Source organism: Equus caballus, chromosome 7, assembly GCF_041296265.1.
Source record: "Equus caballus isolate H_3958 breed thoroughbred chromosome 7, TB-T2T, whole genome shotgun sequence".
Taxonomy (NCBI): domain Eukaryota; kingdom Metazoa; phylum Chordata; class Mammalia; order Perissodactyla; family Equidae; genus Equus; species Equus caballus.
In genome coordinates this window covers 99,813,226-99,838,556 of record NC_091690.1, presented here as the reverse complement: position 1 = coordinate 99,838,556, position 25,331 = coordinate 99,813,226, and the positions used below count along the sequence as shown (strand labels likewise).

At 35.5% G+C, this 25,331-nt stretch overlaps 1 protein-coding gene across 9 annotated transcripts in view; it reads right to left on the bottom strand.

The window, feature by feature from the left end:
* The window catches only part of ELP4 (elongator acetyltransferase complex subunit 4), a 234,730-nt gene that overhangs the window by 115,211 nt on the left and 94,188 nt on the right, over nt 1-25,331 (bottom strand). For all 9 annotated transcript variants that reach the window (XM_023646567.2, XM_023646565.2, XM_070274970.1 and 6 more), the window contains 3 exons: nt 24,339-24,527; nt 7,095-7,203; nt 4,068-4,174 (listed from right to left, as the gene is read on the bottom strand). In XM_023646567.2, the coding sequence (XP_023502335.1) occupies nt 4,068-4,174; nt 7,095-7,203; nt 24,339-24,527 (405 nt within the window). The remainder of the gene's footprint in view (nt 1-4,067; nt 4,175-7,094; nt 7,204-24,338; nt 24,528-25,331) is intronic.

Genomic DNA, 25,331 nt, shown 5'->3' with positions numbered 1-25,331 from the left:
AGTTCTTGGTGATTGGAGAGGTACTGAAGTCCTGTCCTCTGGATTAGGGGAAGAGCAGTACAAGACAACCTTGATTAAACTTGATTTACTTTGATTTTCTAAACTCTCAGTATTCATTTAGTGTACAAGATTCGCATAAATACACTATTTATGATAATTACTATTTTTGGACCAATTAAAGCCTACAGAAGTATTGTTCATCCTTATATGGAAAATTCGCAGTGAATGGTATATGTCTTTCACAGATTTCAGTGTCACCCAGTAACCACAATTTCCCACTGGGACTTAGAAACATTAGAGCTGGAAAACTGTCCCATTACCAAAGCAGAAACCCTGTTTATAATAAACTTAATAAAGGTTGGAACTGTAATAATATGTTATTATCATTTATATTAGAAAATTAGATTACTATGTGTCAAGATATGATCAAGCTGAACGTTACAAAATCAAAATAGCAAAATAATATCAAATGCAAGTAAAAAAGCTGCTGTTAGGCTGTCATCAAATTAAATGCAGTCACATTTCAAATTCCACCAAATCTTATTGGTTTATATATCATAATTATATCATAATTACTAATAGAAAGAAAAAATTGGTTAATGCTAATCCCAGCATTAGAGAAGCAAAAATTACAGAAACTAAAGAAAATATAAGTCTAAGCAATTATTTCAGCTTCGAAGTGAGGCTATGTACCTAAGTTACACATCTTACAGAACTCCACTGTGAAGGGAGTATTATAGGTCACTTGATCAGTGGAACTTATATAATATGTATAGCTGTATTATTTGGACTATTTTTAAAACTCCATAATTTATCTATATTACATATATTTCAGCAAAGATTTTATTATCTACTAAATCTATGATTCTATTCTTACTTCTGGGATACATACAAGGATGAAAAAGACAGTTTCTGTATATTGAATCTATTATTACATCTTAGGAAAGCCTTTTGCTATAAAATATTTCATCATTATATAGAAAATACAAACATAAGGCCAAGGAATAAGTAGTATATTATGGTTAATCAAATATGCTAGAGAGTTACCAAGTACAGTTTACAAGGATTATCAATTTTCAAAGAATTGGAAAGCTCTTTCTTTTAACCTGAAGCCATATTGAAGCAACCTGAAACTTCCTTTTTTACTTATCCAGGGTGCTTACCAGGATTTTGGTGTCATGATTCTGGATATGATTCTGCTCTGGCTTTTGCAGAGGGGCTAATTTATAGAGCTTTATAGTTGGTGAATACTAGGTAATAGTAAAAATTTACTGTGATTAGATAAATGCTTCCACTTGAATCTGGACAATACCAATCCACAACCCAAAAAGGAAGAAATACTCTCCTCCAAATCACTTGAAGAATTTAGAGATTACTGGTTAAAGTTGCTCTACCTGTTAGAGGCCCTTGGTGGCTGTTAGTAAAAATATATTCAGTTTTCATAGATAAGAATGGCAATGATTTAATCAATCAAAGAATAGGTACCCTAAAAATAGGGATGAGGGTGTTTGCCTGTTTCTTTTGCCCCTTGTTTCCAACCATGGCACCTTTTAAGACCATGTGATGGGCAGTAAATTCCAGCATGGAACAATCTACCTGCACGGAATCAGAAAAGCTTTTTCTGCTTTACCTGCTAAACCACCTTTCCCTCCTGCAAGTAAGATGCAGACTCAATCCTGGTGTACTACAGCCTCAGACTTGACAGACAAGGAGAGCGAACATGTTTTTTAAATATCAGGGCAATTTTAAAAAATATTTATTTGTCATGCATATTAAAACACTGCCACTTGATGGATAATTTTTCCCCCAAAAAAGGAATCCTCTTGTTTCCAGTTTCCATAATATATCACCAAAGACTTGGTTTCTGTTTGGATATGCATTTTACAATGTACAATGCTATATTAAAAGCATTTAATCCTATGTGAACCACATGGTTTTATCCTGTTATAATTATACCTATATGTACTTCTATTAGGTTTGTTTGATTCTTTAATTTATATTTTTTCTAATCATCAAATTGAATTTTATGGCATAAGTAAATAAGTTACTTAGAATGTGTTTTACCTGTATTTCTCTATATAAAAAAATTGTATTGATTATGAAAAAGGTAAAGGATTTGATCAACTTTTTAAAAAACAACCATGTACTTGTGTTTTGTTTTCAAATATTGCTGTGCAACCACAGGGTGACCAATTGTGATGGTTCTCTTAGTTTAGAATAGTGGGAAGACAAGACAGGAAACAGAACAGAGACCTGTGTGGTTAATGAAAGATCTTTTATCCACTCCAATGGCAAAATGTGGTCACTTTTAGAACCTGAAGTTATTCAAAGGACAGGGCCCCCTTGACATTATCTAAGTCCTTTATTTCTACCCCCTCATCCCCAAAATAAGACCCAGTGTGTGTGTGTGTGTGTGTGTGTGTGAGAGAGAGAGAGAGAGAGACAATAAACACGATTCACATTGCTGTGCTACTCTTCTCTCTGGGTGCAACATTTTTTTCACCAGGCAATCTCCTTGCTTAGTTCATATGGTGACACACACGATACCTTAGACCTGATTGTCACAACATTCATCTTGGGAAAAAGGCATCATATGGAACAAAAAAACTTATAACTTTCATGAAAAATACAAATTCAATTTAAAAGAAAATGACGAGGCAGGCTTTTCTTGGGACACTAACAACCGTAACTTTATCCCTCTAGAAGTCTGAATGTCGTGGTAAACTTCTCAACATTCTGTCAGAAAAACTGAAACAATGTTTGAACAATTACAGTGCTGGGTTCCATTTCAATGGTTTCTTCTGAGAACTAAAGCAAATTAGCTCAAGAGTCAGTATTTCCACCCTCTGGTTCTTGTGGCTTTAAGTGGCTTTTGAAGGGAGCACCCAGATGAGGCACTTCTCACACTCCTGCAGACACGACCTGCTCGAAGAACTGGCTGCCTGATTAACTATTAACTGCTCTCAATAGGATTAGATAATTAAGGACATCGATGACCATTAATTAGGAGGAGGGCACATTAATTTGTCACTGGATAGGGCCCTTACAATGATTTATAGGTTAGTGCTACTTGCAAATGTGAAGGGAAAGAGAAAAAGAGAGAGAACCATTAAGTCACCTTATCAAGTGGCCAGCTCAAGAGGGCAGAGGGTCAAAAAAGGGCCAAAGTGGTCACTTAAGGGTGAAGTCCCAAACACCAAAGCAGTGCCAAGCCACATTGACCATCATTTGGTGATGAAGTTAAAAATATGCTAATTTATTGGTGGCAATTCTCTCTTTTTATGGTTTCAAGCAGTTAAGACAAGTGGCCTGCTTAAGAGCTTTTCATTTGAAAAGAGATTAAACAAAATGGTTTGTCAAGGCTGCTTGGCTGTTTTATGTCTTTGTTAAAAAAAATTGCACCCACTATACTGATAACTATCACACCACCCAAAAGCCATCTCTCTCTGAGCATTTATTTCCTTAATAAATACGTCAGCTCTAATTGCTTAATAGTGCTATGTTCATTTGCTCTTCAGCAAGATTAAGTTGAAATAAATCTTTTGTACTACTACTTTCTGTCCCTATTGCTTGCATAAAGGTCACAAAAAAGGTTTAAGTTTTATAGAAAATTTACATAAAGACAGTGGTGTAAATTATACTTTGTCTTATTCAGCATGGAAAGCAGAAAGGTGATTTCACTAATAGTAAAGAAAACTGCTTTTAGAATGTAGATAAGGAACACAATTGTGGGTAGCATTCACATTCCACACACAAATAAGCACAGCTCATTAACATTGAATTAAATATGCTTTGGAAAGCCTCGGAAATATCCACGTCATACTTATAAGTTTAGAACTTACTTTTAATAGACATTTGAAACAAAATCATTTGCTGTACTCTAATGATACACCATTAAAATAAAAGAAAAAGTAGGATAGTCTAAAAAAATTATTTTGTTACACCAAAAGAACTTAAAAATATGCAACATCATCTAAGAATTGCACTAACGTAAAAAATACATATTTGTGTAAAGAGATACTATTTACCTCAAGACTGTGAACTGAAATATAAAAATTCTCTCTTACCTCAATGGTGAATAGCTTCCTTCTTAATTTGAAAGCTAAGTCTTTGACATCTGATACATCACCAATCAAATTATTAAGTCGAGGAATCTGCCGTACATGAATCAAACCTTGTGGGAAGGAAATTAAAAGAAAAAAATAAAAAAGGCTGTCTTGGATGCATAAATTAAAGAGGCTTACAGCAGAATCCTGTAAATTTACACACAAGCATCCTCCCCTTTTAAAACTGGAGCTTACTACCAGGAGCAATGAAGCAAATGGTGTGATTATACTCAAGTAATCAAGCAGAATAAGATAAACAGAAATCCTTGAGCGAGGAAAACTAATTGCACTTTGGTACAGAAGTGCAGATGTAAAGAGGGGTCTTAATACTTGTCAAAACTACGGCCGGTTTGCGTGCGATTTTCTCTTGTGTTTACAGTAAGCAAATATGGCTATCACCTTGCACGCTGCCCACGGCACCACTGAGTGATCTTTATTTTATTAAATGCACCAGTAAGCAGGCAGCAAAACAAGGCTTATGGGTTACTGACAACTAGTGAAGCACTAATGACAATATTTCATTTTCTATCTTATTAATGACTTGAACAAACCATTGAAGAAACTACATTTCAGAGCACACTCTAGGATCAAACATTAACCCCTATGCTATCCCAAGACACTCCTTTCTGTGCATGTCAGACCTTGATGTAGCTGTTAGAAGCTTTGTAACACTGCTAGGTAAACCACAAGCTCTGGCCTCTCGTCAGCAGAAACACTTGCTAATTTTTTCTGACAAGAGCACTGGATGGCTTTTGTGCAGCTTAATGCAGTTTCTGTCTACACTCGGGGTCATCTGCCACAGTGAAGACATGGCAGACTCTTAGTGCATCTCTGCCTGACTCAGCCCATATTTAAAAACCACCATCCCAAAGACAGTGACCCCTAAGAAGGCAAGTCCAGATTTGTAAATAAAATAAATCTTATTTACAAAACCGCTTCTCTAGTGTACGGTTTTGTGTGTGTTTGAATGCTGCATAATGTATTAGTTCTAGCTTAACAGGGTAAACCTCTAGGTGCTTAACTTTAGAAACGGCTCCTTCAAAAATAATTGGACTAAAATACTCAACTTAATTCTTTAAACTTAAAAAAATGTAAAAGATGTTAAGTAGACAGCTTTTAGACACAAATTAACAATATTTAATACAGGGCTATTTAGTAAAATATATTAAAGGTAAGCTCACCAGACTTTGGTTTGCACTTCTCATCTGAACTCTGCATGTGCTTGTTTAGGTAACTACTAAATCAGGGGGCCTTAAAGATGAAGGAATGATTCATAATGTCCTTCTTATTAACAGAAAGTGTACTCGTCATCAGAACCACCCCCTCCTCTGTGGGGAATAATTTATTAATTCAGAAATTTCAGCACAAAAAATCATAGTCTTTCAACCCCTGAAATGTTTTAATCAAAATAATATTTGTTTAATATAAAATGTAATTTCATTAAATCTATAAGATCATAATACTTACAAATGATACTCAGATATAATTTGTTAAGGTAATATTTAACTTGAATTGTTTTAAAAGAAAATGGAAATAATAATAAAGAAATAATTTATGCAGTTATAAGATAGTTAACTAAGTCCTGGGGATGTAAGGCACAGCTGGGGACTAAGGTTAACAATAATGTGCTGCATATTTGAAAGCTGCTAAGAGAGTAGATCTTAAAAGTTCTCATCACAAGAAAAAAGTCGTAACTCTATGTGGTGATGGATGTTAACTAAGCTTACTGTGGTGATCAATTCACAATATGTACATCTATCAAATCATTATGTTGTACACCTTAAACTAATACAAAGTTACATGTCAATTATAGCTCAATAAAAATCTTTAAAAAAGAAAAAAGGAAATAGTTTAATCTTAATAGCTCTCTTACTATCATAGTGACAATAATATACTAAATGAACTGTATACATATGGGGTTAATCTGAGTACATACCAAAAGCACACTTATGCAAGTAAATGATCATAAGGCAAATTATTTTACGGAGCTTTTGTTCATAACTTATATTTTCTAGACTTTTAAAAAAATACTTGATTGTTAGATTGTGCTATTTTATTTTTTTAAAGGTTGTATGCTGACTCCTTAACACACTGGTGATTATCATATAAAGTATCTTATAATCTTATTTTGTAGAATCTAGAAACTGCCACAGTCCTATAATCACAATCGTGTAGCAGGCTGCAAATAAGCTATTCAGTCTTTAGACTAGAAGCTTCCATGGAAGTATAGTATTCCACAATAATAACAGCAATAATTAACATTCACTCAGCAGAAGTAAACAGGCAAAACTCTTACGCACCACACTCTACACTCAGTTTACAGCTAAAACACACATAACTACTAAGGCTTTCTTATTGCAATAGTTCCATGGAACAACTTTCATTAAAAAATCCCCAATTAACCAAATGACTAAAATACGATTAAAAGCTCCAAAAAATATAAGTAAAAAGTCTGATTAATTGATCTGTGATTACACTAGGGCGGCAATATTTTAAAATTTGTTCAAACTCAAACAACAGAATAAGCAGAGAAAAGTCCAAATACAATCAAAGATGTTCACTTTCTGAAAATATGATTGACTAGGACTTTTAAATATTATACAGTATGAGTTCTGTTTATCATACAGCTAAGCCTTGGAAAGTATAAGCTGCTACACAAAGCTGTTATTATTAGAATTAATGATATTTCTCTCAAACAGAGCTAATAAGCACAGCTGTTTTCATGGCAACTTGAGGCCATTGGGACGAGATGTGTGTCTGACTGAGCCTCAGTACCCGGGTTTGAGTCCTCGGTCACCGCAGGCTGTAGTCTTAATGGAGTTTGGGGACAAGCTGCCATGAAGACTGGCCAGGAATGGAAACCATTTAGCAGAAATACTATAAAGTAAAATTCATGCTACTTGACAGTAGATTTTATGACTGGACAAGATGCTTCCAGGGGCCCTAGGGGCAGCCAAGCCACACTCTTCTACTGAAGGAGCTGCTTACCGTGATACTCCTGATATAACGGGTTCGTTTCTCTCTCAGAACCAATAAATGATTCTAGACCAACGACTGTATCCGACAAGTTTGTAACACGAGCTATGACTGCTTTATTCTGTAAAACAAGGAAACAAAACACTCATGTTATGTTTAAAAATATAACATCTATACAGCGCCATTATGACATCTCAATGACAAATTGTAGAGGAGACAGACTATCAACATAGAGAAATAATTTGAAAGTTAAAGCTACCACAGGCCGAAAACTGGATGAAAAGATGCCCTAAACTGCAAAATCTTGCCCATGGAGGTCGGACATTCTGATTCAAAAAGCTGAGGGGGCATACCTTAGCTTTGTCAGGAAACATAAACTGACGATTTCTCTCTGGCCTTAAAGGGCAAGGCTACCTTTATTTTCATACGCTATTATTTTTCAAACTACTTGACCCATTGCCTGTGGGAAAGTCTAACAGACATCAGGATTGAGAAGAAGTAGATAGTACAGGATATGGTGTTAAGTCAAGTCCCACTAGCATCTGTCAACGGGGACCAGGTCCCAATGCTCCAACAGCTGAGGTCCTCTGTACCCTGTCAGAAAAATGGAAGGGTCCAGCTAAGAGATGCAGCATGGCTAGCTCTGGAGTCTCTGTTCTCTCTTTCCAGATGCTGCTGTTTGGCTCTGGGATCACAATAAAGGCAAAGTGAGGCTGGTAGATGACTAGTATTAGACTAGTGGCCTACCTTTCCTTCCCAATACAACCCAACACAAGGAAAATACTGCTAAACAATACATTGCAAAAAAGGTCACATTTTAAGGAGCTAAAGTTCTAAAATACCCAGAATTTCACACCATAAAAATACAATCATTGAAAATACGATCATTAAATACCCTGCAGGTTTTCTTAAATTATTTTATTTAATAGAAATTCAGTATTTCTTTTAGCCCCTGACAGGATGGTAGGACAGTAAACTGTTTTACATGGTACACATCTTAGAAAAAGTTTTGCTCTGAAGATCTAGATAAGTTGAAAATATTGTGGTTTGCAAAATTTTATAATTTTGAAACTCCTTTTATACACTGGTTATGTCTAACAGTTTAAAAGTCATCTTCAAAAAAGGGATGGGAAATGTAAAACATTTAAGAAAATTTATCAGTCTGATGTTACGTCCCCTGTTAAAGTCCAAATATAACAAATATGTTCACTTTTTGAAAACATGATTGACTAGGGAGCTTACTGGTATTCCTCTGTTTCTTAAGTCCTCTTGTAAAGATTGCATAGGAATGAAGAATATGAGGGCCAGTGGATGTTATCTGACTCGGCCTGAAATACACAGTAGCCTCTGTCACTAAATATTACATGAAGTGACAGGTTACCTCACACCTAGGACAGCATTTGAAACTCCTCCATAAGTAGAAATGTGTTACATAAGGAATGTTTAAGCCTTTGAATCAGTGCTCTTAAAAGGAACCAGTAAAAATAATTATCCTTAATTGTCTTTAATTCTTTCAATCACCTGGGTACCAAGTATAGAAAGACAAACATAATTTGGAAATGCCCATTTTTTCTAAGGCCATTTTTCATTCGATGGTGAGAAAATAATCCAGATTGATTCCTTACTTTCAGTTCTATGCCACAGGGGACAGTCCTCCTCCAGGAATAACAGGGGCTTCAGAGGCCATAAGCATGTTCCTCTCAATATTTCTTTAGCCAAAGACCATTATATCAAACTCATCCAGGTTGGGTTTCAGCCAGTTATTCTTCACCCAAACAAAAATGTCTGCCAGACATTCCAACAGCTGGGAGACAGTTCACAATGAGTCGACTTGAAAATGATTCATTGTGTGAGTTTTGAACAATGTTGGGGTGGGGGCGGGCTGTGGCTGGGGTGGTGTGGAGGGTGAGAACAAGTGGGAGACGAGGAAAAGCCATGTGGTTCTCCCGCTCAGAAGAATCTTCGGTAAGAACCACCAGCAGGCTCTTCTCATTTCATTTTAGGATAAACTCAACTGGGAAGAGCTCTCCCGTCATGGACCCTCAGATGAACAAGCACTTGTAAAGGCCACTGGCAGTGTTTCTTAATCAAAAGGTCAGATTTCCTTTGTCTATAAATAGAAGACTAAGGCTTTGTATCTAAATAGCTGAATCTAAAATGATAAAAGTCAATTTTTGTGAGAACTCAACTATACAGAATTTCAGTGATATAAACTAGGGCTTTCTCAATTCTCTGAATAACAGAAGCTGTGAGCTGTAGGATGGGATTAATCTCCATTCTAGCTGTATACAAGCAGGGTCCTGTGCCTTTAAATGGCCAACCTGACATCTGTTTACTTCAAAGAAGGTTTTTTTCCTTAATTTAACGTTAAAATTTACTAATAAACCTCTTACCATCTGTAATGTTTGTCAACTTCATAGGTCTTTTTAAGGCAATTTATGGGAGATTAAAAAATATTAATTATCCACTTTATAGAGGAAAACTAATAAATTCCAAATATAAAAGATGTGTATGGCTTAGATTTAAAAATCTCACAAATTCATTTATATATTTCATTTGTTACATTTCTACGTTCCACAGGTTTACATTACAGTTATTAACTACAAACTACAGTCTACTTTAAAAGCTTTTGTGAAGTATTAGAACAAGAGTAAACTTTTAATCATTACCGTAAAATAAGTTATATTCAACAATGACCTTACTGCTTTCCGCACAGCAGTTTTGGAAAATAGTTTATGTAATGTGGGAAGCCAGATTGTGGAAGTCGTATAGATATCTGAAAAATGTCTACGGAATAAAAAGCACTGGAAATTATATAAAAATAACATCTAAGTTCCCGACTGACATAACCTTTGTCTTAATTATAAACTCATTCAGTCTTCCAGTTATTTACAGGAGCATAAAGGACATTTGAGAATGTAAATGCACGTGTTTTTTAAAAATCTAAAATAGTGTTAGAGATTACCTCTGTACCTCTAAGATTCACAGGGACTATGGTGTATTGATGCAATCATGTCTTAAAACCACTTGTGCCAAAAGATCTTTCAAATCATAATATTAATACTAAATGGTCTTTTAGATAAAGGTAGGTGAATTTTCTTAAAGAATCTAAAATTAACGGCTTTAAGAAAATCCTTAAAAGCATAATAATCATAATTCACTTCAGGAGGAATACACTGTGGCCAACAAACTGTCATAAAATAAACCTCAGAGCTCAGAAAGCTTTAGCATAATGATCTGAGCAGAGGCCTTGAAGCGGGGCTTCCACATTCTCATCTTAACACATTCTAAGTGTTTTTATGTTATTAGCCAAGACGTGAAAACTTCTTGATCTACAGTCTACGTAGTTGGAAATGGAGAAGTAAAGGCATCTGTGCATCAATTACCTAGACATAAATTCTGGATAGTTTTTGTGTTCATTTTGAAGTTGCTACATTACAGTTTCCACTAAGAAACATCTGAGGAAGGACATTCAAGATTCACCAGTAGGAGTAAATTAATGGTTATACTTCAGCATGGCATAATCACATCACCCAAGTATGTACAATGATATGCCACCCTCCTTCTCGCCCATCTGGATGTGAAACTCAAGGATGGCTCAAAAATCCTTCTTATACCAGACAAATCTCCCTTCACTCCTGGGGCAAAGTTGTCAGCTCTGGATGGCAGCCAAGACATGGCTAGGAGGGAAGCCAGGAGAGAGGAGAGCCGGTGTCCAGGAGTCTTAGGAGTGTGCTGGCAGTCTCAAACAGCATTGGATTAAGTCACATAAAGGGTTCTTAAAACTTTCTATCGCAGTGCAATTTCTCAATTAATTACTTAAATTTAAATCCTGTCAAATGTTGCTGCAAATAAAAAAAGCAAATCAGATTGTCCAGTCTACTACCTTCTTACTCCAATTTTAATCTCACAAAGACCCCAGAGTTTTGTTTGGATTGCTCCTTGTTTGGTCTCAGAGAACGTTTCCTGTTCGCTTTTATGGAATGATAGTCTCTTTTTCTTAGGATATGCCAAATCCATTAGATGGATTGTAAATAAAAGAAGATTAATTTAAGGCTCCCTTCCAATTCAAAAATAAAGCAAAAACTAGGAACGTTGTTATGAGATAAAAATTCAACTACTGCCATATAAAGCTCCTTGCATTTTCTAATAACAATGCTTGAGATACCTATTTAGAGTAACCAAGTAACAGTGAGGACACCTCAAGCTCTGAATATTTCCTTACCTTTTGGGCCTCATTATCTCAACAACAGATATAGCTTCCACCAATACAAAATATACTTTCAGGAAAGATTTTTGACAAAAGAATTCAAAAGTAATTAACCAATCACTTAATTATCAGGAAGCTTGAAAGGAATAAACCAACTGATATGAAGCATTTACGTAATGCCTCAAAGAAGAATCAGTCTTTGGGGTCCTCAGATAGGAAAGACAGCAGAGACACACTATGAAGGGCAGGGCTCCCGCTGGAGTGTGGCACAGGGCCACAAGAGCATAAGAGCACTGAGAGCAATGTCGAAAAGCCAAAGACATACTGAAGTTACTCGACGTCTGACTCTACTACATGACGTGATGTGTGCTGGGGGAGGGAACCCTCACAAGAAAAGCAAGTGTGCCACTCAACAGCTCATTATAACAACATTTTCTGGAAAACGATATGTATAGAAAAACAAACATACTAGAACCTAGGACGTTTCTTTGTCATGTAATCAAAAACATAAACTTGGATAAATGGATACATCTAGGGATATTTAATGAGGTATTTGTTTTCCCATGCTTAAGTTCTTCATTCTATAGAAATTGAGACTATGAAATAATAACATTATTAATACTGTTTGTAGTTTTTTACAAACCATCCCCACCTTCTCCAGAGTTGTCAGCTATTTCTTTGGATTACATTTTTATTTTATCAAAAATATTTGATAGTGGGGAAAATAATTCTGTTCATAACTGTTTTGAGTTTAAGAAGGAATATTATTTTATAAAATAAAATATATTAATAAATATCTGAAATGGTATTAATATTTTAATGAAGGTATTAGCTTAAATCTTCCCAGATTTAACACTGAACTTTATTCAAAGTCACACACAGTTAATTTTAAAATATAGAGGAACTTTAATAAATTAAAAAATTCTAACTCACACTCTCTTGGTAGCATCATATACTGATATTAATGTAAAGAAATCATAAAACAAAAGTATTTTGGTTCCTTTTTCTAATGCTTAAAACATATCCACAAAGGAGCTAATGTCAAATATACTTTACCTTAAGGGCAAAATAAATTGCTGAGTAAGCTGCCAAATTTTACTAGGATTAAGCAATGGAGCCACGTCTTTTTGTGTTTTCTATCTGACAAAATACCTGGCATTCTAAATTTTGGTATGAAAACGTCGGTTCTTTAAAATCGAAGGTTTTTTTTAAGAACACGATGTTACTTTCAGAAATATTATTTACATTTATACTGGCCTCAAATACTACATGCTTTGCAGAACATTTATTTACACCAGTTTTCTTTTTCAGTAGGTTATTCTAGAAAATATTTTTTAAAATGTTGTATAAAATATTTTAAAAAATAATCTTATATGGTCTGAAAACTCTTATAAATGGGGTGAACAAAATACTGTAATGAATAGGCTGAAGAGAATAATGGTATAATACTCAAAATTAATTTTAGGCACTTTTCACAAACTATATATCATCTAGTTTCATATTATAGAAATTATTTATAGAGAAATTTGTATTTTTTGTTTAAAAATGCTTTGTAGGTAACTTCCTAAATCAGAAATTTGTTGCTTACTGCTTTATACTTGAAACCCTTAAAATGCAATTCACAGATGTCCAAAAGCTCACACCCTGCCCGGGAAAACAACTGCTAATACCCAAATATCAAACAGAGCATCCAGCTGATGTTTGTGATGCAGTGGCAGGTTAAAGATACTACTAAAGTTTAAAATCAGCTTAGAATAATCCCATATTGAGTATAAAATTATAGCCTGTCATCAGGAACAGGCTGACAGAGCCAGGTCCAGATGGGGGACTGGCTGGGAAAAAAGCTGAGGCAGGTGGGAAAATGATGGGAACCTGATGGAAGACAGGACTACTCCCTCTGCTGGCAAGGCTCTCACCTGCTTGGATTTTTAACTAATGACTAGCTTTTCTTTAATTATTTAAGATATAACCAATAAATTATGTAAGGTGTTTCTTCTCCAGTTGGCTGTTCTGTGTTTGCACATTTTCAAACTCATGGTATCCTATTTTTCACCAGATTAATTTCTCAAGATATAAGGATCCAATGTTTCACCAGGAGGTCCAATTATTTACCTTGTAATTTAATTGTATCATAAACATAAGGCAATGTATAGTTGCTTTTATAATATAAGCCCTTTAAAAATTAAGAATGGCTTTGACTTATGTTTGTTGATATATATATCTTCTTGAAGAAAAAATTTCTTGGGCTACAGACTTCATAATCTGTTTCTCAGGCTCTGCATAATGTCCCGTAATGAAATAATATAGAAATGAACCATATAAATCAACTATACAGGAAACAAGAAAACAGCATGTCACAGCAAAACAGCATAGATGCACAGCGCCAAACCTATCTGATAATCTAAGGATCTGAGTTTATAGATATTATGTACTAATACGTAAGAAATTAACAACTAATGTTTACACAAAATATTTGTTAAATTTTACAGAAGAAAATTATTCAATATTTGATTTTCAATGTAAGTTAACAGCTGCATCAAAAACATTTAGTAAAAATCTGTTCTAAGATTTTGGCCTACAACCAGCAGCTCCCAGAACAGGAGGGATAAGCTCCTTCACCCACTGTTCTCATCTGAATCCTGGCGTACAAGCGATTCCAGCTCCCAGCTTTCCAGAAGGCTCCGTCCCGGGAATCCCTGCCTGCCATTTGGTTTGCTGATTTCAGTCTCTCAGGACTTTCTGACAGTGGCTCCACTGTGCTGAGCTGGCACTTGCTTCCAGAAGTGAGTTACTATTAACCCTGTAGGTCAGCTGTGGCACTAACAACTCTGCGCAAGCGTTCAGCCGCCGCGTACAACTTGCTAGTCTAATTAAATATTAATTCTAAGTGTTACATTTTGTGGCTAAGAGCTTTTATTTTCCATCATCAGGCTGGAAGAGAAAGAGGTTACAGGGCTAATTTAATCTCTCCCCGTCCTCCCCAACATTAAAGATTAACTACACAGGGTGCAAAAGCATTATCAAAGAAGCAGGAACTCTTTATATAGTAATAATAATGTAATTAATAGCAAAGAGGTAAAACATAATGTTAGGATATAATATACGACCTGGTATTTAAACAGCTTTAAATTATAATTAGTTACAAGCACGTTTTGTCTCAACATTAAGAAGTAAGTATCATCCTTTTTTGAAGACAGCAATCTTCCTTTAAGGGAAGGTATGTGTCCAAGTATATAAATAGGAATAATTCAAAACTTGCATTTTCTCACAGGTATTTTTCAGATAGTGTGTAACAGCAAAGATAAAAAGCTCAGTAATGTTATTTGGAAAATAAATGCAAAACTTAATAAAGCTGTACTTGTTTTCTGTATGCAAAAAGTGATGTAGCAGAGTCTACAACAAACATAACGTTTGAGATCCTTCCCCTTTCTTGCGCCGTGTTCAAGGGGAGAGCACAGAGGGGCCGCCCCGCTTCTGCTCCCAGAGCAATTGTGTCCACGCCTGGACAGCGGGCACTACAACGTCTACTCGGTCCAGCAGCCAAAGATTCCATATGCCCAAACAGCTGACTCAACCTCCTTCCCGGGAGCAGACGCGGCACCGTTTCCCTCAGCGGTCCATTTGAAGACGGCGGCTCCAAGCAGTGCTGTAACCACCACCACCACAAAGAGCTACAGGGTGAACCAAAGCACCATCAAGCTACTTCGGAGAAAGCAAAAGGCATTTAAATACAAAATTACTTTTCACTTCATGCCTTATAATATGCTTTAGTTAGAGTAAATACAATAAAAGGCTTCTAAATGGTAATTTTTTCTTCTAAACATGTACAGAAATCTTACTGACAATTCTAAATATTCTGCTCTATTTAACATGCATATTTACACTAAGGTAAAATGGTAAATACACCACTACTAATGCTCCAAACAGATGGAAACTTCTAGATAATTTGGGGTTTATTTGTGTAAAACTTTCAAACATCCTTGACCAAGAAAGTAAATTAGGTAGATACGTAACATGCATACGAGCTAAGATTTGACTTAAAAAATTAACCAGATACCAGCAAGCACAATTTGAAACAGAAGAAAAAAACTGGAGCTGTAAGAATTTATAAATTCCAAGCCTATAGTAGCAGAATCGAAACAGAGTGTTATTATTTCTTATCGTAAAGAAAAGCAAGATTCTGATTATAATTCACCAGACTTACATGAAGCTATTAAGTTTCCAAAGACTGGAATTTGACAAATATGGTATAAAATTAAAAATGAGTTTAATATGATTCAGTTCATTTTTAAAAATTCCTTCTTTGTAAACTTTTAAAAAGGTTAATTTCTTACAATCTATTTCAGAGTAGTTGAGAAGATCTAGAAAAATTCAAGGCAGATTCTCAATTGAGAACATCTTGATTAAGGAATTCATGAAAAACTGATACTCAATATCTCATGTTATCCTTTAGCGGTTGATAGTTATGATGAAGAGATTAAATCTGTACTTTTCATCCTTAAATATTCTCCTTAATAAAGTGCATTTAAAATAACATCTAAATAGATTAAGTTATATGACGGAAGGTGGTGGTGTGCTTTCCTATAATGATGCTTATATCAACAAATATGTAAAAAATATTTTCCAAAATTTTATAGTTGCAAATGCACACAAGTCTCTGGTTCCTTCACCATGCAATTATTCTTAGTTCTTGTTTTAAAAATAAAAGATTTCACACTGAGAAATTCACAGGGCCACTGGAGTCCACACTTAACAATCCCATATTAGTGGCTGGTTCTAAAGCAGTTCCTGGCTTGACTCAGAGTTTAGCTGCTAAAATACTCAGCACGAACAGAAAAGTTTATGGATGTGGAAAAGTTTGTTTTGAATTTTTCTACATTGACACATACTGTATCATTCACTGCAGGGGGTCTGAAGTTTCAATACCTTAATATTATAAATATTAATTTGAAAATCTATCAATTAAAATAACACTAAATAAAATCTCATTCAATCTTCAAGAGACATATTACAATAAGGTGCTTTCTTCCTGCTCTTCTTCAGAAAGTGAATTTTTTTCTTGGTACAAGCTAACTACTGCTGGTAATAGTTTTCTTCAATGAGATAGCTGGGGAAAAAATTCCATACATCAAATTGTTGGAAAATAGTGGTTATTTGATAAAAACTAAATAAGGCTTTTAACTGACCAAGAGCCAATGATGACCAATAAAAATATGTTACAGGCCAGTTTCAAAACTCAAATCTGTTCTGAATAAAAGAAAGTTTAAATAGTTTACCAACTAATGTTCTGTAAGCAAATATATTAAATGCTAGCAATACTTGGAATTATTCCAGAATGAGAAAATATTATTTCAATTTTACATTTTATCAACATTGTCAAAGAAGTTTTCATTCCTGCATTATTATAGTTAAGGAGAAATTTATTAGGTTGTTTATGTTTTAAAATTCCTTAAAATGGTAGATTACGATAGCTTAAATAGATTAGGAAAAAAAAACTAAATTTTATTTTTGAAAGGAAAGCTGTAAGAAAGGCATAGAAAAATACCCTTCCCTATTTTAATTACAATTCTAAGTGCTTCAATATTTATTTCCTGACCAACAGTTTCAGGTAAAAGTACTTTTAAATCAATAAAAAATTCAAATCAAGAACAACCTGTCACAGCTGATGTAAATAAAACGCGTGAGCCAGAGGAAGTTCCTCTTCCTTTCACCTTACTAAGAGAATGACAACAAGGCATGAAATTAAGTTTTCATTTTCAAAAAGAATAAATGCTATCAGTCACCAGTTTTCTTAAGCACACAACTGTCACTGGGAATTGAAAATAAAATTAATTTAAAAGGCACAAAATGTTTGTGTAATTTGGAGGTGGACGACAAATTTCATTAATAGTAAGCCAGTTCTGATTTATAAGACCAAAAACCATTACAGTTTCACATCTTGCTAGACATGGAAATCAAACAGCCTCCTGCTGTAACAGCCTCAAAGTTATCACTTTGCAAAAAATCTCATTAAAAAGTTTCAAAGGCTGCAAAAACATTTCTAACAGTAAAGGGGAAAGAAAGAAGCAGAACGTTCAATGTAGCTGAAATATAATAACTTTTAATATGGAAATTTATACTTAAGTTTTTAAAAGTTGAAATAATATTCTCATACTTAATATGTAGGAAGAGTTTCAAGGTAGGGTTTTAGTTATTTTTCTTAGATGTAAGCTTTCCTCTCTCTTTTCAAATTCTCGACGAGAGAGTTGTGCACAGTTGAGTTGTGAGAATGTGCGCAGCTGCTGTGATTACAACTAAAGTCTGTCTACTGCCCGAGTCTGAGAGACCACATGTCCGGCTGTCCTCTCATCCTGCCATCCTCACCAATTAACTATTAACATAGAGGCTGTGCACACACTCTGGGGGCTCTCTAGCAGGCTTCTTGGCGAGGGGACAACGACACAGCAGGGATCCAGGAGCTGAGTAACGCCGGGATATAGGGGCGCCGCCCGGAGCTCCACTCCTTCTAATGACACTCTACCCCATGGTTCAGCAGGGAACAAAGTCTGTATTAACTTGGCCATTTTCACATATGTTTTTAATACAATGTCTTTGGGCAGATACTAAAACTAGACCCTAGCAAGAGACAATATAAGTAAGACTACTACTTCATAAGGAAAACTGTTTAGCACTCTATATAATTTTTTAAGACATTGATAATATATTTGATGAATAATTTTAGAGTGTTCTTAACAGATATTTAGAATTTATTTTTATACATTTGTTTCAATGTATGATTATTATTTTTTCCTGTGTTGTTATGGAAACAATCTTTAACCCAAAGGAAATAAAGAACTTCGAGTTCAAAGTTCTAAGGCTGAACACAAAATATTTCAAATGCAAATTTAAAAATAATTGTTTTTTACTCTACTTGCAAAAGTCTTATTATAACAGTAAGTTAAAATCAGTTTTGAATCTGTCACTGTTTTTTCTATTTCAACTTTTCCTCCTCTGTGCAATTTCCTTAACTATGTGTTCCTTCCCTACAATGAAATTAAACATGGGAAGTATGCCAAAAGTACAAGAAAGGGTAACTAATCATTACTGTACAAGTCTGACAGAATGCTAACAACTAAAGTAAGAACACCGATCAGCTGCTTTACCAACCTAAGAGATAGACACTTTATATACTTTTAATCTACTATTCCTTTATATAACGTATTCACAAAAAGGAATCACAATTCTATTATCTAACATGTTTAATTATATCACAAAATTTCCAAGGATATGAAACTACATTTCTATTTCCCACCAGAATCCACTTTACAGTCAAATTACAAGCTCAGCATCCAAATACCTGCACACACTAATTCTCTGCTCCGTCCGCACTGTACTGTCGTCTACACTGCTGGAAAAGCTCTGGAGGACAGGGACCTTGCCTGTTGTTCACTACCATCTGCCCCTGGGTGCCTAGAACCGTGCCTGCAATAAGCATCTGTTGACTGAGCAAGCTGAATGACCCTGAGTGATCCAATCATTGTTCACACCTTGACTTGGCGCCAGCAGGGACGGCACTGGGAGACAGCAGAGGAAGGCACTGCGGAATGCTACGAAGAGTTGCGTTACAACATGGCGGTGTTACTGAAACCCAAAGGCCATCTGACTTCATGCCTCCTGGTCTGTCTTAGGCCAAAGCTGTGAGGAGATCCTTTCAGTGTCTTTCACGAAAAAGAGGCAGAAAGCTGAAGATTTCTATTGCTTTGATAGACTTGTACATTTTACTGTTTCTGGCCTGATCTCTGTTCCAATTCTCAGTTTTGGAGGCCTGTTTAAGTACTAACAGTGAAGATGACAATTACTAACACAAATAAGAGTGCCTACAACGTGCCAGCACTGTGTCAGCATAGGTTATTGATAATCCTCTGAATTTCTACAGATGAAGAAGCTAAGGCTGACAAAGTTAGGACTTGACTAAGACCATATAACTAATTGGGTCTATGTGCCTCCGACAGCCCAGGTTCCATCACTGAATGCTACTTTGTGCGCTGTTTCTTCATTTTGACCACGGTGGCACTTCTACTGAACGAGCAGCACAGCGTGGTGATAACCGGAGGGGGCTGCTTGAGTCTACATCCTGCCAGGTCACTAGCTGTGTGATCTTGGGAAAGTCACTAAATTTCTGTCCCTTGTTTCGTAATCTGTAAAGGGGAGATAACGACAACACCAGCCAGATGGGGTTATTATGAAGATTAAATGAGCTAGTATTTAAAAAGAGCTCAGGACTGCAACTGGTCCAGAGAAGTCACTACATAAGTTCTTATTAAATAAATTCACAATCCCCAGGTTATGTGTATTCATATCTTTGATCACTGCTTCCACTTTCTATTCTCCTCCCTGAGCCTAAATATTGTGATTGTCTTTGCCACTCTTTAAGAGCTATTAAGAGTTTTATCTCCTATTTATACCATGACTGATTTAAGCAAACTGTTAAGTATTACATTTTCTCTAAAATATTTTGATATAAAACCAAATTCATGGTTAGGTGTCATATTCAAAGAGCATGGGAAAATTTATTTGTTTTTTATAGCTCACTTGGTATTGGGGCCAGAAGACTACTGTAGGACAGCGAAAAAACTGTCTGAGGGAGTGACTATGGGGCACTCATCACCAAAGTCTGACCCTGTGTGCTCCTAGATCCATCTCCAAGGAATCAGGAAAATATCAACATTCAAACATGGCTTAATATTCAGACACCTTATCACCTCAATCATTACTTTGTCAGCGGTACAGACAGGATGACGTGAAGTTCTCTGATAGTAGTACTGCTGTTCCCTTACATGGCGGCTAGAGGAATCACTGTGCAAACGTACACAATGGGGTTGGAATCTCTTCTCTAAATAATAAAGATGATCACCACCAAAATGACTTTAAAAAAATGTTTCTTTCTTTTCCCTTTTTTTTGCATAGGTACCTTTGGAATAAATAAAAAATTATATATATATTTATTTAATCATTGTTTTGCTTTGCTTTGCAATTGCACATAAGGAAACAGGCTTCCATCTTTTTTCTCCCCTTGTCTGGAATGGAACTTTAAAAAAAAATACGCTTTTTTTTTTTGGTGAGGAAGATTGGCCTTGAGCTAACATCTGTTGCCAAGCTTCCCTTTTTTTTTTTCTTTTTTCTCCCCGAAGCCCCAGCACATAGTTGTATACTCTAGTTGTAGGTCATTCTAGTTCTTCTACATGGGATGTCACCACAGCATGGCTTGATGAGTGCACTGTAGGTCTGCGCCCAGGATCTAAACTGGCAAATCCCAGGCCACCGAAGTGGAGCCTGTGAACTTAACCACTTGGCCATGGGGCCAGCCCCCTGGAATGGAACTTTTTACTTAATCTTTCATGTACTAATTTGTCAAAGATTTTACAATGATAGCCATCTCTTGAAAAATACTGAATGATAGCAATGTTAGCCTAGAACTTTTTTCTTAATGGAAAGTTATGCCATCAAAGGTAGTTAATAATTCAAGACACATAAGGATGTAGTGTTACAGAGAGGAAAGAGTCTAAGTTTTAGAGTTACACAGATCTGAATTTGATACTAGCTTTAAACGTGCAATGGGTGTGTGACTTTGGAGAATCACTCAACTTCAGTTTCATCTCCTTTGCAGTTAGCATCACACAAAACTTCAGTTTTGTGATCATGAGGGAAGATACGTAATCTAACAGTGAAGATGGTGGAGTAGGAGCCAGGGAGAGACATGAGTTAGAAAGCACTGGCCCTGCCACTTACTCCATGTGCGACTTTGTGAAAACACAGGTGAGGGTGCTGGTGGAGTGCTCGGCATGCAGGACTCGCCGGATAAATCCCCGTGGTGATGGCACAGCTGCAGTGGAGCGTGAGCTGCAGGACCTCCACCAGCGTCTGATAAGTCTGCTCCAGGGTTATCCATCATCATAACCGAGGAGCTCATTAAATCCAACCCAACTATTACTAAAGTATTAACTTCATAATGACAACACCACTAACAGTACAAACAATACAAGCATGTGTACAATGTACGAGATGATTCGAGAAAGGAGTTTCCCCTAGGATATTTGTATGACTGTAAATTCAAATAAGAAGTCAGATTCAAGCACAATCTGTAAAAAGCCCTTAAAGGAAAATGGAGGTATCCTCTTATGACTATTGTAAATAAATTCTACTGGCCAAAGAGTCAAAATTCACTTCTTATTCATGTCAAACTTTTTAGTCAAAGGACTTGAAATCTGCTGTATATATACTGTACACAATTAAAGTGATCAAATGACATTTTAATAAAGTTGCCATTTATAGAACAGAGTTTGGGTACGTTAGAACAAAGACATCAAAACCACATAAATTTATAATAAAGATTCCACTAGTTTAACAATCACATATTAGAAATAAGTTTCCAAGTAAGAATCAATATTCCTTTAATTAACATTTATTTTACATCTAGAAAAAGCCTAGGTACTCTGTTAGGAATTTTTATACTTTATTGCATTTAATGATATATTCTTATCATAACCCTAGGTCAGCTAAAAGGAAAATTATAAATACATAACCCTGCCTTTGGGAGACTACAGCGTACTAGATACACAAGATCATGTGGATCACACGTTTGAGCTGGACAATAAGTACTTTAGTAAACAGTACTACCAACAAAAAGAGAACTAGTGAATGTCAAGTGTGTTAATGTAATCAGAATGTTAATAAGCCAAAAGCTATTTGAGAACATGAACTAAAGTAGTGTAAAAAACTCAACTTTGAATACACTGATCCACTAGGAAAGATAAAACTATAAAACTTTTAGAAGAAAACACAGGAAGAAAGACCTTAGAGAGGCAAAGATTGCTAAGATGGGAGGGGCAGGGGAGAGAAACCACTAACCATTAAAAAAAAATTGATAAACTTCATCAAGATTAAAAACTTCAGTTCTTCAAAAGATACCGTTAAGAAAATAGAAAAGGCAAGTCACAGACCAGAATAAAATTATTGCAGGTTTGTACCTAAAATATACAAGGAATTTTACAACTTGATAATGAGGACATAAATAACAATAAAAAAATGGATAAGACTTAGACAAAAGAAGACAAATAGCCAACCAGCTCATGAGAAGATGGTCCACATTACTAGTTATCAAGAAAACGCAAGTTACCACAGTGTCACACCATTTCCCGTGGACCACAATGGCTAAAATAAAAAAATCGCAAATAAAAAGGTTTGGGGGGATGTGACTCCTACGGAGAAGAAAATACATATCCGCACAAGGACTTCTTCACACGTGCTCACAGCGGCCTCATTCACAACAGCCTCAATCTGGAAACAACTCAAGTGCCCATCAGTAGGTGAGAGGACAAAGAAATTGTGGTACATTCTTACACCAGAAAACTAGTCAGCAACAAAAATAAACTGGCGACACACACGACACTGTGGATGGGGCTCAGATGAGCCCTTCAAGTCCTTTCTAGCTCTAAGATTAAAGATTTGAGATTTACTAGCATGGAGAGAATGAGCTCCAGAACAAACACCTGTTATATATTCCAGTAGAGTTTTCCTATAATATGGTTCTGGAACCTGATTTTCTGGGTTCAAATCATGGTTTCTGAAGTATTTAACCCTGATTTAGTTTCTTCTCTGTACTGCAGCTTCCTTATGTACAAAATGGAGATAATAACAGTATATACACAAAAATTCTGTAAGAACTGCTAGGTCCTGACTTAAAGTAAGTGTTTCGTATTTGTTAGCTGCTCTCATTATTGTTATTTCTTGGAGAAGTAAAGCAAAACAAAACTGAAAGCTCTGCTCTAAGTGATTCCAGATCAAAGTTTAGTACGCACATTAGAAGAAACTATTTCAGTGATTTAGTTTATTCTGACCTTCACAGTCCATTCACTGCAGCAGATTTTTCAAGCTATATTATTTCTAGTATTATGTTAAAATAACATATATAATAATACTGTGGAAATATATATATAATTCCTGTTTCTCTATTACCTGTAAAATAACAGTAATAAGGATGAAAACAGTCCCAAACTTGTCCCTTGAACACTCTTAAGAAGAGGAATTTTTGAGCTGATGAGGAAAATCTTGCAAAGACCCCTCTTTCTCTCTCTGGGGAGGCCTGACTTCCTTCCCCGAGTGTGCAGCTTTAGGAGGGTTATATACAGAAACAGGGAAGGAACGAGACTAGGCCTATTCAGATAAGGCTTTTTTCTTTTTTCAATTTGTTTTATCATGGTAAAACACACATGACATAAAATCAATTATCTTAAGCATTTTAAGTTCAGTGGTATTCATACATTCATAATGTTGTGCTGCCATCACCACCAACCACCTCCAGAACTTTTTCTATCTTGTGAAACTGAACCTCTGTCCTCATTAAACACTAACTGCCCATCCCTTCCCCAGGCCCCTGCGACCACCCTTCTACTTTCTGTCTCTATGAATGTGGCTACTCTAAGTACCTCACAGAAGTAGAATCACAGTATTTGTCTTTTGGAGACTCACTTATTTCACTCAGCATAATGTCCTCAAGGTTCATCCATGTTGTAGCAATGTCAGAATTTCCTTCCTTTTCAAGGCTGAACAATATTCCATTGTGTGTGTATGCCACACCTCCTCCTCGTGTCAGTGAACGTTCAGGTGCTCCCACATTTAGCTACTGTGAATGATGCTGCTATGAATACGGGTGAAAAGATTCTTTAGGACCTATGTTCACATTAGCTTCATGATCAATGAAAAGAGACTACAGCAAAATCAACCTCTCACCACGGTGACACTACCAAGTCCACAAGAAATCAAAGGAAATTAATAATAAAATCAGTAAAGGTGGACTTACTAGACACTCAGCATATACTAAAACCACAAATATACAAGAATTGAACAACTAATCTAAAAGATGTTACTGCTCTGGTATCTGAGACGCATCTGAAATCCCTTTTATCCAAATGGCATATGAAAACAATTTATCAGACTCATAAAACATCTATATATTGCTCTTCACCATGAACCACGAGTCAGGTGAAAGACGTTCTGGAAATTCTTACCTGGATGAGATGGGTTGGCACTGTAATGATACAGGCTGAGAGAGAAGTTCGCAGAAGACCACGGAGAACGTAGAGGAACTTGGTGAGACTCTGACTGTTGTTGCAATTTTCCGTACAGCAAATGTCATCTCCCCACAAAGGTGAACCAAGATTCTGGATTCCTATTCTTAGAACGTTTTTCTCTTTTTTCTAAAGGGAAGTGGGAGGGAGGTAAACATTAAGTTTGTTCACCATCAGGATACCTCTTTTACTTTTATCTGCCAGTTCTTATTTTTACTCATAAAAGATCAGGGAGATAATGTCAATAGATATGGTAAAAAGCTTTATGTACTATCAGTAATAAGGCAACGTAAAGGAAATCTTTTAGAGTACAAATGTATAAAAAATAACAACTGATTGTTTTTTTTTTTTTTTACTTTTGGAAAATTTGAAGAGTATCATGTCTCAAACTTTTAATTTTCTACATACTAATATTATGAGTAAGAATTATATTTGAGTCAGTTAAAATAATATATAACAAATCACAGGTAATAATAAGGAGAATCTAAACTACAATGCTTACAAACTATTCTTAGTATTACAAAATTTCATAAGTTTTTCAATAACCTATAAATTGCTCAATATTTCTCATATAATTCTATCATGTCTACTGCTTACTATTTTGTTTGAAAGAAGTTTAAAAATGCATGTTTTTGGTTTTACATTTTACACTAGCCTCTATTTTTTCTTCTTAAATCTATGTTTACAGTAATTATTTAAGTTCAACACTTTTCATAAAACTTAAGTGAACATTTAGAACTTGAGCCTACAGACATTAAGGTCATAATAATAGTGACTGATATTTGGAAAAGAACATTTAAAAACCATTAAATAAAACCTAGAACGACTGTCAAGAAGTGTTTGCCAGAAGAAGTGTTCATAATAAATTCTACTGTTTGGGTTATTCGAAGTGAAAAATGTTTTTTAAATGCTTTCCTTAGCAATTGAGCAAAA